This window comes from Fistularia commersonii, chromosome 31 (assembly GCF_037954325.1).
Source record: "Fistularia commersonii isolate RoL2024-O1a breed Wild chromosome 31, RoL_Fcom_v1.0, whole genome shotgun sequence".
NCBI lineage: Eukaryota > Metazoa > Chordata > Actinopteri > Syngnathiformes > Fistulariidae > Fistularia > Fistularia commersonii.
In genome coordinates, this window is record NC_141314.1 from 5,575,001 (window position 1) to 5,593,117 (window position 18,117).

General features: G+C 46.5%; 1 protein-coding gene across 1 annotated transcript in view; it reads right to left on the reverse strand.

Annotated features, from left to right (window-relative positions):
- The window catches only part of mgat4b (alpha-1,3-mannosyl-glycoprotein 4-beta-N-acetylglucosaminyltransferase B), a 27,411-nt gene extending 11,375 nt beyond the window's left edge, over window positions 1–16,036 (reverse strand). Inside the window, exon 1 of the mRNA XM_086178539.1 lies at window positions 15,888–16,036. Coding sequence (XP_086034665.1) covers window positions 15,888–15,984 — 97 coding nt within the window. The 5' untranslated portion in view covers window positions 15,985–16,036. The remainder of the gene's footprint in view (window positions 1–15,887) is intronic.
- Window positions 16,037–18,117: the final 2,081 nt, after the last annotated feature.

Consider the following 18,117-nt stretch of genomic DNA (forward strand, 5'->3'; position numbering starts at 1 on the left):
TCCAAAGTTTCAGTCATTCATCTTCTAATTACAGAGTCAGAGCCAATCACAGCTCTCATTGGGATGAGGGGCGGGGTTTAATCTGGACGGGTCAGCTGTCAGTCTTCCCCCATATCACCCGTCTCATTCACAACCAGGGTTTTCAAGGAACATGAAGAACATGGCGAGAACACGCAAAGAACACGCATGGAGAACCCTGGCAGACAGGGGGTAACCATGGTTACCCTGTGACTGACAGCTGACCAGTCCAGGTTGAATCCCAACTTTTGCCTTAGTGTCAGCAGGGATTTGCTTGATTACTAATGAATCAATTATTGAATAAATAAATGAGCGAACGCATTCATTTAAAAAAATAACAAACAGAACAAAATTAGGGGGGAAGCAATTTGAAAACCAGACTCTACAAAGTTATTTCTAACACCTTCATCATCTTCACTTGGGTTGAGGGTGAAGAAAAACATTGGAGCTAGTGACATCACTGGGACACACACACACACACACACACACACACACACACATACACACACACACACACACACACACACACACACACACACACACACACACACACACACATACACACTCACATAGCACTGGTTGATGTTTTAATGATGTTGCTGTACAGTTATTTATCTGCTCTGATGAAATAATCTGCTTCCTGCAGCAGCCGCTCTGTTCAACAATACTGTTTACACACACACACACACACACACACACACACACACACACACACACACACACACACACACGCAAACACACACACACACACACACACGCAAACACACACACGCAAACACACACACACACACACACACACACGCAAACACACACACGCAAACACACACACACAAACACACACACACACACACACACACACACAAGTGCAAGTAAGGCCAGTGTTTAACGGTTTGGTCATTTTAAAAAGCCAGAGGTCTCTGTTTGAACCAGAAGCAGTGTGTAGTTTCTAACCTGAGGAGATGTTTGTTCCTCTGCAATTAATGTGTAATAAGAGTATTCACTATCAAGAAGAGCATCTTGTTCAACTGTGTTATTTTAATCTCATCTTGAAATTGATAGCGGCCCTTTTTTCTCCGAGGAAAAAGAAACGGGGCGGAAAAAAACAACAGAAAATTGTAATTTGAAAGGTCAAAATCAACTTGACTTCTGGTGTCAAGCCTTTCCAATGGGTTTTGTGTTCCCCCGTCATATCTTTTTTCATTCTTTTAAATCTCCTTTCTGTATATAAGTATATGTCTGAAAGGAGTCCTTGAGTTTCAAGTAAGGTAACTGAAATAAAATGTATTATTATTGTTATTATAGGACAACAGCCTTATGTTCCGTAACAACCTGAAATAGTTGATCTTTCTGCCCTTGCTTTTAAATCACGATTGTTGATTAATGTGCTACTACATAAGTAGATGTTATCATGATCTACATGTCATTGCATCGATGTATGTTTTCATCAGATCAAGCCTGATGTGTCATTTAATACCATTAATGTCCCCAAACCCGGATTATTCCAGGGGGGGGGGGGTCTGATGTTTACATGCAGATTAAAATGGACGGGATGATAAATATTTGATGATCTTGGGATTAAAAAAAAGGAAAATAAAAATCAGTTATGATGCTGGTGTTTGTTTTGGGGTGGGATGAGGGGGGACGACTCATCCTGGACCACAGGAAGTCCGCTGGCAGGCTCACCTGCTGAGTCAGAGGGTGTGGGCTCACACATGTGTGTGCGTGTGTGTGTGTGTGTGTGTGTGTGTGTATGTGTGTGTGTGTGTGTGTGAAGAGAAAAGGAAGGAAACCGAGAGTGCTGACCGGACAGTTACACAACATCATTAACGCTGAACCACAAACATCAGCGAGTGGCCACTTAGTGTAATAACACCGCTATTACAGATACAGCTCTTGGTAAGAACAAGCGTTCCTTCGTTCACTCCTAATATTCTGCTGAGTTTCTCATAATGGTTCCTTCAGCTACGCCTGGTGCTATCATTTCTGGCTAATTTATGTTAAAATTAGATTTCCTGGTGCGTCAGCTCTTCAACGCCCAATCGAACGGCGAGTTTTTGCTCACAGGCCATTCCCAGATCATGAGACCAGACCGATCCTTTGTCAAATGTGCTCATGGAGAAGGTTTCACTTTTATTTTATTTTATTTTGACATTTATCCTGCACACAGGGTCATTGGGGGACTGGAACTTTTTTCATGTATTTTAATTACATTTAATTTGATGTAAATTAATTGACTTTAATTTAATCTTTAAAAATATATTTTATTCTACTTTAATTTTATGCATCCCTACTTTCATTATTTATAGCGCTTCTCTTGCACACAGGATCATGGGGGGACTGGTACTTTTTTTTCATGTATTTTAATTTAATTTAACATAGATCATATCTGGGATAAGGAACGGCCGAAGAGGAGGAAGACGGACACACTGGCAATGACTCAATTTTATAATTTTGGCATTTTATTTTATTTTATTTTAACATTTATACTGCACACAGAATCATGGGGGGCTGGAATTGTTTTCATGTATTTTAATTCAATTTCATTCAAAATAAATCAGTTCAATTTGATTTAATTTTTAAAATAGATTTTATTTTGCTTTATTTTTATTGTTTGCATTCATGCATTCATTATCTATACCATTTATCCTGTGCACAGGGTCATGGGGGACCTGGAATTTTTCTATATTTAATATTATTTAAATTAATTCATTCATTCACTCATTCATTCATTATCTATACCGCTCATCCTGCAAACAGGGTCATTGGGAGACTGGGATTTCTCTTTAATTTAATGTAATTTACAAATCATTTCACATTATTTAATTATTAAATGTAATAAATTCATTATCTATATGGCAAAACCTGCACACTTTATGTGACGTGAAGAAACGCTGCAATTGGCCCGGGAATGGACTGCTGGAACCTGAGGCTCCGGCGGGTCCCGGGCCTGAGCGCGGCAGGAAAATGAAGGCAAACAGATGCAGAGGCGGCTTCAAGGTTTCAAGGTCGGCGGTGAGACGGAACATGTGCGCTGGAACGTTCTGGCATTTCACCTCATTTCCTGTCGGTGGAACAGCAGGCAGGAACATCACCCGCAGAACCTCTCGGCCTAATAACGCACATTGTACACACACACACATACTGATGTATATTAGTGATACTGATGTAGAGTACCGTGTTACCATACTTTATATGAAAGTAAACAGGACAAGCTTGTACTACACTAAAGTATACTTTTTCCATACTATACTACCATAATTTCTGGACCATTAAAGCGCACCTGAATATAAGCCACACCAGCTGAAAATAACCAAATACATATATGTGGACATATATAGGCCGCAGGTGTCCACATTATAAGATGTGATATTTACACAGAAACATTTTGTTTGAACTTTTAATTAACTACATACCAGTAACATCCACAAATGCACACTGGAAAGGCTTTTTTTCCGAACAGTGCCTGTAACACGGCTGATGAAAAAGATTAATAATAAATAATACAAGGAAAAGTCCATCCATTTTCTATCCCCGCTTTGTCCTACTCCAGCTGATCGCTATCTTGGTCTTCCTCCTGCGCACTAAATTCCGGTAATGTCGTATTCAGTGTCAGACTTGAACGGCCTCAGAATTTCACGGTAATTTCATTCGTCCGATGTGACGAGGCTAAATGTGTTGGCGGCATGAAGCTCGTTAGCCCAAAAAAATCCATAAATTAGCTGCATCACTGTTTAAGCCGTAGTGTTCAAAGAGTGTGAAAAAAGTTGCAGTTTATAGTCTGGAAATTACAGCATACTTTTTCCATACTATACGACAAACTTTTATACTGTACAGCAATACAATCCAAATACTATACTAAAATATATCTTGAAACACGACAATTAGCTATAATATACAGCACAGATTATACTACATATTATCAGCCAATCAGCTGCCTCCATCTAATCCAAAGCCAATCAGCTGCCTTCATCTAATTCCCAGCCAATCAGCTGCCTCCTCCGCATCCTCTCGTCTCACACTAACTGACTTCCTGTTCTCTTTCCCTTTATCCAGAAACATCCTATCTGGTTTTCCTCCGGACCTCCTGCCCAGCAGCTCCACCCTCAGCATCCTAGATCTTCATCTCCAGATGTTTCTCCACCTTTTCCCTGCTCTCACTACAGATCACAATATCATCTGCAAACATCATGGTCCGTGGAGAATCCTGTCCAACCTCATCTGTCAGCCTGTCAGAGCTGATTCCTGATGAAGTCCCACGTCGACACTGAACTTCTCTGCACTCCAGTATACCATTAAATATTGCATAGTACTATCATTGCCAACAATAATACACTGCTATGAACTCCAAAACACTTTAATAAACTATAAACTACTCCCCTCTATTACACTTAAATAAACTACAATACTTCATGATATACAGAAATACATAAAGAAATTCTACAATATACTACCATACTATGTTGCAGTACAAAATACAACATTGTATACTATATTATACTATGTAACACTGCACCACAGTGTAATGGGTGAGACTGTAACATACTGCACGAAAATACTACACACAACACTAAATGATAATACAAATACACACAGTCACACTCTCCTGACTCAAACCCTAACAGTATCATCAAACACCATGGCTACATCACAGTATGTGTGTGTGTGTACGTGTGTGTGTGTGTGTGTGTGTGTGTGTGTGTGTGTGTGTGTGTTCTCGCAACATAAAGTCTGAGCTCTTGTTTCAGTCGATAGGAGGAGTGGATTTGCATTTATTTGAGCCTTTAGTCAATAGTGCTGTTTGCCTGTGTGTGTGTGTGTGTGTGTGTGTGTGTGTGTTGGATAGAGAAAGCGTGTAGAAAATGAAGTAAACCAAAAGACTATCGTCTCACAGAGTCATTATCATGGGTTTACAGAGAACACACATAAACACACATATACTAAGGAACGTACCTGTGTACATGCGTGCCCGCACGCACACACACACACACACACACACACACACACACACACACACACACACACACACAGGGTCCATATCAGCTGTCACATTCAATAGGGACACTGACAAAGAGCTGGTAGGAACAAAAAATCTGGCAGTGTTTTGGTTCCGACCCTGCTGGCAGAGCAGATGATGAGGCTGCACAGCGCCAGGCTCCGTCCTCTCCCTGCTGCCCCCCTTCCCCTCCCATCATGGCGTGACGATCAATAAGTGCCTGAGTGTCGCGCGTCGCCGCAGGAAGCCGAGGAAGCGTCGAAGACGAAATCGGAGATGTGGGACGTTTCCCTCGGTCGGACGTTGTTTTGAGCAAGATGACATAAATGAATGTGTGGAAACATGCGTGTCTCTCTACGGGCGTCATCTGATGCAAATCCCTCCAGAAGTCATCCCATCCCCGGGTCGGAGTTCAGAGCCCAGATGTGTTTGCTGACACGCCGTGCATTTTGAACACAGTGGGAGGGGGAGTGCATTCAGGGTCGAGCGGTCCGGAGGGAAGACAGAGCACCAGAGCCCGGAGTGTCCGCCTGCCGTTTGGTTTGGAGATTGGGAGCGACAAGCAACAGCTAACGGCTAACCGCTAAGGGGCTGCTAGCATGGAACCGCAGGGACGGTCTGCTGCAGGAGCCGGTAACCGTGGCAACTATATGTGCGTGACTGTGTCTGTGTGTGTTTGTGAATGAAATCGACTGTGCAATCAGTCAACAATCACACACAAGATGAGGAGAAACATCCTCTGGACACATACTGCTTAACACACACACACACGCACAAAGACTCACAAAGATCATGTGCTAGTCCATGTATGACCTGTGTCAGGAGTTGTGTGGCATTCCTGAATAATCCCACAAACACACACACACACACACACACACACACACACACACACACACACACACACACACACACATGCACTAGTCGTTACCCTCGCACTGACCTGTGACCTCTGACGTCTACCGCTTCTCGTCTTTCCTGATGATTCCCTCCTTTCAAACTTTTTTTTAAAATTATCTCTCCATTTGCTACAAAGATGTGTGTGTGGGGGGGGTGCGTTCAGGGACCACTAAAAAAGTTAATGAGTCAGAGATCTTAATGGCTTGCCGCTGGACGTCACCTGCCCGATCCATTTCCCGAAATCTGATTTCCTGTCAGATAAACCTTCAGCCTCCCCCTCTGTTCACACGCCATCAGCCCCCGACCCCCCTGGCGGCGCTGGAGCGTGACCGCTCCTCGCCGGGTCTGTACATTCCTGCCAGTCATTAGCCGTCATGTGACTTGTTAGGCGTGCCCGCTACCGCCTGCGGCCTGTAGGGGGCGCCAATTGGGGGTGTAATTACACATGATGAGGTCAGGAAGCGACCCACGGGTAACTTCCTGTTTACTGTCTTACCGCAGAGCATCAGGCCGGGAGAGAGGGAAAGAAGACGAACCCGGTGTGTAGGTGGCATCTGACCTTTGACCCAGACACGGGGGAGGGAACTTAGAGAGATTCAGCAAGAAAAAGAGACGAAATATACCCTTTGGGGTAATAGCTGCAAAGGCATGATTGCTTTTAAAGTTTCACCGCCTCCCGGATTCAGCGGTCAAAATACTTTGCGATGATGTCACCGCACGCGCAGAGGAATCAGGTCAAAGTTCAAATCTTGTGGTTCGCTGGAGCTCTTAAACACTTGACCCCCCTAACCCTGCAGGCCAGCAGTCGATGATCTGCGGTTGCTACGACGACGCCTCGGCCTCCCTTATTCGTCTGCGCGGGACACTCGGACTTATTCCCCGGAGCCGCAGCCGCTTCGCACAGTGAACAGGACCGGGCTAATTACTGGACACGCCTATCTTCACCGCACCAGACAGGTCATTCATGAGGAATTGCTGGGATCTGTCTAATTTATGGTAGCAAATCACTCCGCTTCAACCAGACAGGCCAGTTATTGTTAACGCCCGGGACATGTCTAATTACTGGTAGCCCATCGCTCCGCTTCAATCAGTAAGGTCAGTCATGATGAATGGCTGGGATCTGGCTAATTAATGGTAGCACATCAGTCTGCTTCAGTCGGGTGGGTTTAGACATGATGAATGGCCGGGACCTGTGTAATTAATGGTACCCTGTCATTCTGTTTCAGACAGGTCAGTCATGATGAATGGCTGGGATCTGTCAAATTAATGGTAGCACATCACTCCGCTTCATTCGGAGCAGTCCATTACTGAATGGCGGCATCCATCTGGAGGAGTCTAATTGCTGGACCGGTCCCTTAGATCGCGTTGAAACATGTGTACAGCTATTATCTGGGAGCAGAGTAACTCTTTCTCCACTTCTACCTGGAAGGTTAGTTGTGTAATTAGTAACCAGTCCTTTACTGAGAACCTCTCTACTCCCTAACGGGACATTTTATTCAAATTCACTCATACTGTGTGAGAAGATTTAAGCAGTTACCACGGAAACCTGGCCGTCTCAGACTCACGCTGTTTCCTCTTATCACATGTTCTGCTTCCCCTGCCTCTCCCACTTCCTACTCCTGGTTCGTCTTTTGACGGATTTTTAAAAGACTCGATTCGGAAAAAACAAAACTTCCACCGTGATGGAAAATCACACGATAAAAATCCACACGGTTTCTTCAAATAATTAGGAAATTGAAAATTAAATCACCTGAAATCCATCCATCAAATACGCCCGCCCTCCCCAGCTGCACATGATACAACAGAGATCCATTTGAGAAAAATAAAACATTATTCATATTTCAGCGTACCAAATGCATAATAAACTCATTGTCCCCATCGGAGGACAAGCATTGGTTTGGACTTATTCATGTCCTCCTGGTCCCAAATAGCCCCAGGGAGGCGGAGCGGCAGAGGGGGGGTATCAGAGCTGCCGGATTTCACTTCCTTTCCACAAAAACAAGCACTATTGATTTTCTCGATTGGACTTTTGAAATTTACTGGAACTTTTCAGTTCAGACGCTTCCTGGAATTCCTGCGGGCGGATTAATCCAGAAGCACACACAGAGGGCTTAGTGTGTGTGTGTGGGGGGGCAGATTTTGGCCTGAAGACAATTTATGAAGCTGCCTTGGTTTCATGGTTGGACTGAGTATAATTCAAAAGATCTAAATAAAAACTGTGTGTGTGATTGAGAGCTCATGAGACCCTCCACAACCCATGAAAAAACAAGACGTATTTAATCCCATGTTTCATATCTTTTGTTTTCACTCGTTGTCAAGTCAGTCAGGGGGTGTCCTCATCCATTTGACGGGACGGTCTACGGTTCGAGAGCAGCTCCTTGGACATCGGCGGGAGGCTCCTCTCGCATCCAGTGCCGCAGAGCGGAGCAGATGTTTGTCAAAATTACCCAGAAAAACCCGTACAAAATTCCAAGTTATTGGGAGGGGCGGCATGGCGGTTAGCGCTTCCTCTTCGAAGCGACATGGTCTCCGGTCGGAATCCCTCGGGGTTCTCCGGGTTCCTCCCAAAGTCCAAACACATGCAGGAGCCTTAATTGTCTAGATGTGTGAATGAGCGGGTGAACAGTTGTATTTCTCTAGGCGACCTGTGAAACGGTGAGTGATGGTTGTATGTTTTAATATTTTTGTGAATGAGTGAGTGTTTCTCTATATGTGTCCCCGTGATTGACTGGTCCAGGGTGAACCCCATCTGTCATCCAATCAATGCTAGGATAGACTACAGTCCACGATAAGGAGAAAGGAGAATGAATGAATGAATGAAAGAAAGAAACTGACCCTGAAAAAAAACTACATTTCCGCTGCAGCGCCACCTAGTGGCCTGGAGGTCATTCCCAGGACCTCGGAGGGAGTCCAGTTTCAGGTCCTCACAGACAAAAAGCCATAAGTGTGGCTTCCACAGCCAGCGTCTGTTGTCCAACGTCCGGCTCGAGTGTCACTCTAGCCCACACAAGGGGGTCAGTGTCTCCGCGGACGACGCTCAACCCCCTTCACCCCCACCACCCTCCTCCTCCTCCTCCTCCTCCTCCTCTTCCTCATTCACCCCCGCCACGGCGCAACTCAAACTGAATTTCTCTTTTGGCTTCATTTAGACACAAATATCCCATGAAGAACCTGTGGTTCCACCAGGACGAGGAGAGATTTCACCAACACAAGGGTTCCAGCAGCAGCTGCAGCTGCATTCCGGGCCTGATCTGAGCAGAACCCTCGGGATTATAATCCGGAGGCTCTGCGTCATTTCCCCGCAAATTCTATTTCTCAAACTTCTTTCTGCTGGAAATTCCTGCCAGTTTCTGCATCTTCACCTCAGAGGAAGGAAGGGGCGACGTCACACATCTCCTCTTACACACACACACACACACACACACACACACACACACACACACACACACACACACACACATCAAGCATGCATGGGAACACAACCTGTGTGGGTGTGCGTGTGTGTAATAGAACAAGGTCACTGTTTCACCCATCCTGCACCAACAATAAACCATTTGTCCTCATTCAGATTACAAACACACACACACACACACACACACACACACACACACACACACGCACATGCACACATCTCCCCAAAAACAAACTTTGAACACAGTCAGGTCGCGCTGAAATGGTCCTCGCAAATATAAGAAAACACAAAACCCATTTAAACTCAAAGGGTGTCTGTGTGTGTGTGTGTGTGTGTGTGTGCCAGGGGGGGTCCAATGAGGGGGAACGGATAGAGCCTTTGTTACCGTGGGAACAGACGCTCTGACAGACCAGCCACTCAACTGTTGATATGAAGCCAGAGATTCCAATCTTGTCTACCAATCAACTTCCTCCCTGGGGACCATGTGACACAGCAACCTGATCAGTGGAAGGGGGCAAATTGGACCCGCCCCTTTGGTTTATGACTGAAATCAATCTGTCAGGATTTATTTATTTTCATTCCAACAAAGTGGCTGATACAATAAAACACACACACACACACACACACACACACACACACACACACACACACACACACACACACACACACACACACACACACACTGACTGACTCATGTGACCAGTGGCGTTTAATGCACGAGGGTTCCCGCAAGCCAGCGGAGAACCTCAGGACGTTCCTGTGCCACGGAACCGCCTTTTGTTGAGTTCATCCTGAAACAGATTTTCAATTCAACTCCAGCAGAACCTCGGTATAGAATTTTAATTTGTTTTTTTTTTTTGCCTCCTTTGATACCCAACCAATTTTCCCCGTTGAAATCAATGTAAACCCCATCAATCCGTTCTCGAGCCCCCAAAAACACACTGCCTTCTTTTGAAACTTTTTGGGGGTTTACTTGTGGCAAAAATCAAGAAAGCAACTGAAGAAATCCTTAATTACTGCTGTATTTCCAATGAACTGCCTTCTTGCCTGCACTTGTACTCAATGTTCCTTCACTAAATCAGCAAAAGTGCGATATCTTTGCTAAGGCTAGAATGCTAGCTCCAGCAAGCTATCTTTCATTTACCCAAACTTACAATCACTAGTCTATTTCTTCTATGACCTGTGACCTATCCTTCATAAACGTAGTCCCCCCTTTAGCCACGTCAGGCGTCTTTAGCGCATCTATGTTCTTCGGGATTGTACAGATAGTTGACTTAGCCATGTCACAGTGCTCACGTTTAGCTATTACTTCCGTCTTCTGTAATTCTTAGCTTCTTTCTAACACCGCATTGCTAGCACTTCTCTGGGAGCTATAATGAGGGCTAACTTACTGAAAAAAAGCACAAAAAAAGAGTTTACAGTACAACAAAACGAAGAACAATGTAAATAATGCGGAGTAGCACGCACCACTGCCGCTACGCTAAAACGCTACAGTGCGAGTTTGTTTGTTTGTGCACCAGTTTGTTTGCAAGGCGATTCAAAATTTAACGTGAAACCGTTGGTAGGACCATTTGTTTGCGTTCGGAAGCCCGGGTTCTTCTGTATTTCTGGATGGAACTTCGCCTTTATTCGTCGTTCAGGATCTCATCCACGACTTTACTGTGTTTAACATCTGCCTGCACCCAAAGCACGCCCCCCCAACGGGCCCCCGCCCCGGAGGTGGAGGTGACCCGTGGATGAATGAGGTTTTATAAAAAAATACTCTGCTTCTGATACAAAGACTCCATTTAGACTGAAGGCCATGTGAATGTGTGGTGAATGTGTCTGTGAGTGTGTGTCGGCTGGTCTGTTCTGTGTGTGTTTGTGGGGTTGTGATTGGTTGTGTGTGTGTGTGTGTGTGTGTATGTGTGGGAAGGGGGGTCTGTGTACACACACACACCGAGGGTCTGTTCAACACGTGCTCTTGCAGCTGTGTGTGTTTGCAGATGAGTGACGGCTCACCTCGCAAAAAAAAAATTAAATAAAATAAATAACACACACGCATCAGGACAAGTCAACAAACTTGCTCCACCTGCATGAGCTCACCTTCTGGGGCGGGTCACGCCATGGGGTGGGGTCATGATGTCATTCCAATATGGCCGAAAGAGTGAGGATGTTCAGATGTCCAGAGAAATTAAAACGTTCATTGCCCTGTTTTAAAACATTTAATGTCAATCAAACCAGTCAGATATGGACCCGCACCTTAAGCTGTCAATCACACAAGTGAGATATGGACCCACCCACATAGCGGTCAGTCAAACTAGGAAGATACAGATTAGCCCTTCCTGGTGTCAATCAAACCAGCGTGATATGGATCGGCCCCTTTTGCTGTCAATCAATGCATCAAGATATGGACCCGCTCCCTCCGCTGTCAATCAAACTGATGGGATATGGATTGGACCCATCAGCTGTCAATCAAACGAGCAAGATATGGACCCACCTCTCCAGTTGTCAATCAAACCAGCAAGATCCACATCGGCCCCTTCAACTGTCAATCAAACCAGCACGATATGAATCCACCCCTTCAGCTGTCAATCAAACCAGCAAGATACAGATTAGCCCTTCCAGGTGTCAAACTAGTGAGCGATGAACCCGCCCCTTCAGCTGTCAATCAAACCAGCTGTCAATCAAAAAGTATCCCGCCCCACCAATGAGAATCAGCCCGAGTCGAGGTATTTTACTGTGAAAGGGCTTTTATTTTGGAGGCGCAGCAGATGGCGGGCAGGAAGCAGTGATACCTGACGCTGAAAGGCCTGCAGAGCGGACGATGACGATGGAGGTTCTGTCAGACAGATGGTTCTCCGTGTGAGGAAGCTGATCAGGGCCAGACCCCTACCACTGACACACACACACACACACACACACACACACACACACACACACACACACACACACACACACACACACACACACACACACACACACACACACACACACACACACACACACACACACACACACACACCTCAGGGACTTGTGTTTTCCTGGCATAGACATCTATGATATGTGGATTCTTCTATGCAAGGATATCGCCTCCTAAAGATCCTTGTTCCTGCACCTGCTGTGGAACGTTATTTTGGGGGATCGTTTGTTTGCAGATATTATTATACCATTTTTTGGACCTTTCTGTTCAATGGAGGGTTTACTTCTATCCACCTCAGCTCAAGGCCTGGTCAGTGTGTGTGTATGTGTGTGTGTGTATGTCTCACATAATCTGACAGCTGAGGTTGGTTTGGATTAAAATTCCTCTCAGACTCATTAAAAACAAAACAGATGACTTTCATCCTTCCGTTCCTGTTCAGCTATTTTCATACGAACGACATCATGCATCACACACACGTGCGCACGCAAACGCACACTGCCCACACATGGATGGGACGACAGACCCCAAGAAAACAAAGCTCCACCGCCAGGCCTTTGGCCTTGTTCTTTTTCAGAGATGCCGTTCGGTGAGTGTGTGTTTATGTGTGTTTTGTGTGTGTGTGTTTTATGAACTCACACTTCAACACTAGATTGAATTACAAGGTCTCATTTTTCACAGATTATCACTTTGTCAACAATTTTAATTTAGCTCTTTGCCGTTTGTTTTTCAAACCAAAGTGTTGGCGGTTGATCCTCAACGACACACACACACAGACACACACGTTACCAATGTGATTGACAACTCACACAGCGGCTGTAACACAGATCACGTCTCTAATCTGAAGCTCGTGTTACACACACACACACACACACACACACACACACACACACACACACACACACACACACACACACACACACACACACACACACACACACACACACACACACACACACACAGATTGATTTACAGCAGGCAGCTCATAGCAGTTAGATGACGCATCAGCCTCTTTCAGTTTGGAAGTGAACATGCTTGGCCTTGTCATCCTGTCAGTCACACATGACCACACACACACACACACACACACACACACACACACACACACACACACACACACACACACACACACACACACACACACACACACACACACACACACACACACACACACACTGTGGGAAGCCAACAGTTGACGGGTGGTTTTCGTTGGTTTTAAAGTGAAAAAAAAACCAATGCACACACCGTTTTTTTTTCCTTTTTACTGAGGCCTTTTGTTTTATCTGAGACAAAAGTCATGAAGTCATTCTGTCAAACCCACAGAGGAGGAAGAAAAGGAGGATGAGAATGAGGAAGAGGAGTATCTATATTCTTCTGCTTGATGATGAAGTGAAAACAAAAGGGTTATTTTTGATTAAAGTAACCATTTCTGCCCTTTCTCGAGGACGACCTCCTCAGGCCTTAGAGGGGGTTTTGACCCCCGCAGGTTTTTAGGGTAACGCACGCATCGGGTGCGGCAACTTTTCAAAATAAAACATCCCTATCATTTCAGAGCAACACCCCGGTCGGGTTCCTTTACCCAGGACATGAAGCTACCAGGGGAACAGGAGGTTTGACTTTCTGCCCCAAGTTGCAGTTTGTGTTGGAGGAAGCGTCCAGGGACGTGTCTCGACACGTCTCAGCAAATCGCTGGGGGGTTAGGGGGTGGGGTGGGGGGCACGTTGCCTTTAGCAACGCCTCGGCCACTTCTAACACTCAATACGTTTCTCGATACGTTTTTTTTTTCCACCATCTCAATCCATCTACTCTGCCCTGCATCTCAAACCGAGCGCTCCTTGCTAAAACTGATGGGACAGGGTAAAACTGCTGCGTGGACTGGTTCCAGGGGACGTTTCCCATGGCAACTGTCCATCATCCTGTCTGAGACACACACACACACCAATCGCAGGGGTCGTTTCTGAGGTAAATGGATGAATCCCAACAGATTGACGGTGGACGGAACAGGAAACAGAGGGAAGAAATCTCAAATTAAAAAATTAAATTAAAAAGTGAAAAACAAAGCTCTCCCTTCCCCTCCTGTCTCCAGCCGACGCCGAGGAGTCACAACCAATCGATGAATCGATGAGAGGCTCATGCGCACGTTTACACACATGCACGTACACATGCCACATACGTAAACGCAGACACACAACTAAACGAACACGCGTTTACATACTCGCACACATACACTCACAGAGACATGGATAGAGAAAAAAGCAAATACACACGTAGATGGACACACACAAACACAGATACAAACACACAAACACACAACTATAAAGACAATCACACATGAATGCAGGCAAAAATACACGCACATACAAACACAAAAAGACACATACATATTCACACACACTTGCATACATATGTAAACACACACACACACACACATATATATATATATGCACAAACATACACATACACACAGACATACGTTGACACAGACGCACACAGACGAACATGGATACAGACAGATTCACACACACGCACATCAACACAGACACACACATACATGCACGCAGCTGCAGACATATTTACATAGACACACACACACACATACAACATCGAACACATTTGCATACACTCACCCAAATGGACATACTCACACACAAACACACACATGTACCCACTCAAACACATGTAGACACAGAGGCACATGCACATAGACACAGATACCCACACACTAAACAGACACACACGTAGACCCGGACACACTAAGTAGAACACATACACATTCACACATAAAAACAGACACACAACCATACAGACACACACACATGGAAGTGCACAGTAATACCTGCTTGCTCAGACACACCTAGAAACAGACGCGCACACACACACACACACACACACACACACACACATTTGCATACTCACATTCACTTTCTCTCTTACTCTCTCTCACACACAAAGTCAATGACAATCCACTGATCTCAAAGTGGTGTTAGTTCCTGTATTTGGTCACTTCCTGCGTGCTGCGTGGGTGGGAGTGGGTCAGTCCAGGTGTCCGTGTAAATCGTGCGCCCCCCCCGGAGGCGGAGCTTCGCTCCAAAACAAACCCACCCTTTGAACCGGTACATGATGAGCCGAAAACCGAGCGCCCCCGCTTCCCTGACCCCAGGACCATGTAATCTTGACATGCAAAGCAACTGCCCACCCTACACACACACACACACACACACACACACACACACACACACACACACACACACACACTCCACCTTCCCGCCCCACACATCGAGTGCCCCCCCCCCCTCCGCCCGCGAAGACAAACCAAACACACACCAGCGCTCCCCCTCCTCCTCCTCCTCCTCCTCACCTCAGCTTCATCTTCATCAGCATCTTACAACCACCGCCGACCCTTCCCCGCCCCCCTCACCCCGTCTCTGGCACATGTCGTGTCTCAAACCGAGCGCTCCCTCCGGCTCCAGGAGCCTCGTCCGCCGCTGCCGCCGCCGCCGCCGCAGCAGCAGCCTCCCATCAGCAGCCGCTCCTGCTGCTGCAACATCCGGCGCACAAAGCGCGGCCGGGAGCCCCTCCGGCGCGTCGCGGCGCGTAAACCAGACGCACCCCCCTCCCCAAAACACCCCCCCATCACCCCCCCACCCCACTCCTGCGGCGGCTCATACCTCTGGAGCTGCTGAAGGCGGTGTACCAAGACAGCGAGACCAGCCCGCACAGCCCGAACAAGAAGACCGTCAGGAAGGAGACATTTCGGAGCCTCATCTCCGGAGCCCCGGGAGCATGTCCGCACCGAGAGGGGGGAGGAGAGGGACGGAGGGGGGGAGGGAGGGGGAGAGGGATGGGGGGAGGAGAGGGACCGGAGGGGGGGGGCAGAGAGAGAGAGTGAGAGAGAGAGAGAGAGACAGGTAGACACGGAGGCGGGGAGAGAGAGAGGAGAGAGGCGGGCGGAGCTGTGACTGTCTGAGCAGCAGCACCGAGACTGAAGGAGAGAGAGAAGGGAGAGAGAGAGAGAGAGAGAGAGAGAGAGAGAGAGAGAGAGAAGGGAAGAGAGAGAAGAGAAGAGAGAGAGGGAAAGAGAGAAGGGGAAAGAGAGGAGGAGAGGTTGGGAGGGGAAGGGAGAGGGGAGACGAAAACTTATGGACATATGAAATATGCACCTTGACAAGATCTATCGATGTGCACGTTCACAGATTCTCGTGCACATGCTTGGATCCCTGACCGTGCATGTTGATTTATTCACGTGCACATAGGTGTGTGTTGACGCACACACGCAGATGTGTGAGTGTGCACACAGATGTGATGATCTGCGCGTACAGTGGATGTATTGATGTGCACAAGGATCTGTTAATGAGCACGTAGATGTGTGCACGTGGATGTGTTGACGTGCGCAAGGATCTGTGAACGTGCACGTAGATGTGTAGACGTACACATTAATGTGTATTGATGTGGATGTAGATGTGTGAACGTGCGCACAGATGTGGTGAAGTGCTCCTACAATGGATGAATCGATGTGCACGAGGATCTGTTAATGAGCACCTAGATGTGTTGACGTGCACGTTGATGTGTCGGTGTGCACAAGGTTCCGTCAATGTGCACGTAGATGTGTGAATGTGTACATTGATTTATTGATATACACAGCTGACACATAGATTTATCAACGTGCACGTTGATGTGCACAAGGACCTGTGAATGTCCCAGGGGTGTTAATGTGCACAAAGGTGTGTATTGACGTGCACGTAGATGTGAGCACTTGCACACAGATGTGCTGACATGCACGTAGATGTGTGAATTTGTCAATAAATGTATTAATGTGCACAAGGATCTGTTTACATGTACATACATGAAAGATATGTACTTATACACGTGGATGTATTGAAATGCACGTGCAGTCAACGCAGCCACGTGCACAAGGATGTGTGAATGTGAACATAGAAATGTTGACGTGCACATCAATGTGTTAATGTGCATGTACAGCTGATGTGTTGAGGTGGACAAGGATCTGTTAATGCGCACTTAATTGTGTTAAAGTGCACGTACATGTGTGAATGTGCACGTTGACGCGTCAACGTGCACAAGGAGGTGCGATGGTCTCGTACAGGAGATGTGTTGATATGCAAATAGATCTGTGAATGTACACATGGATGTGGGGACGTGCACGTACAGTAGACGTGTTGACATACACATCCATGTGTGGACGTGCACAAGGACCTGTAATTGTGCACTTGGATGTGTTGGCATGCGCGCAGTAGATGTGTTGACGTGCACGTAGACGTGTTACGTGCACCATTGGGTTCAATCAGGAAGCAAGAGAACAGTGTGACCGGGATGCCCGCGTGCATATCAAGGTGCACAATGTGCACAACGCCACTTCCTGCCGCAGCTGGCTTTGACAGTAAATGTGCCGTCGCTCCGCGGGCAATTTAAAAGGTCTGGAACGTACCAAGTGGGGGCCTGTGGGGGGAGTGGTGGGCCAATTCGTCTGTGGGGTAAACCAATTGATTTGTGTGGGTGTGGGGTCACCTGGGGGCACATGTGGCTGGATTCTGCAAGGGGGCGGAGTCATGCAGAGTGGGCGGGGCTTCTGGGGTTGGTTCAGTCCATATGGGGGCGGAGGCATCGCCACCTGTGCGGGTGTAGTCGTGCGCAGTTGATTTTGGTAGCGCCCGCGTGGTCCTGAATCTGCAAAACCGTAAAAGAAAGACAAATTATGACATTGACGCATCATGATTTAGTTTTAAAAGAAGGACCAAGAGGTTTAACAGATAAACAGGGAGATACCACGAAGAAGAAACGAGTGAAACGTGTTTTCTTCTCCTCATTCACCGTCTTGCAGCCCACAGCGCCCCCGAAAGGACACCCACGGAAATTTTTATTTATCTTTAAAAATCAAGTGTT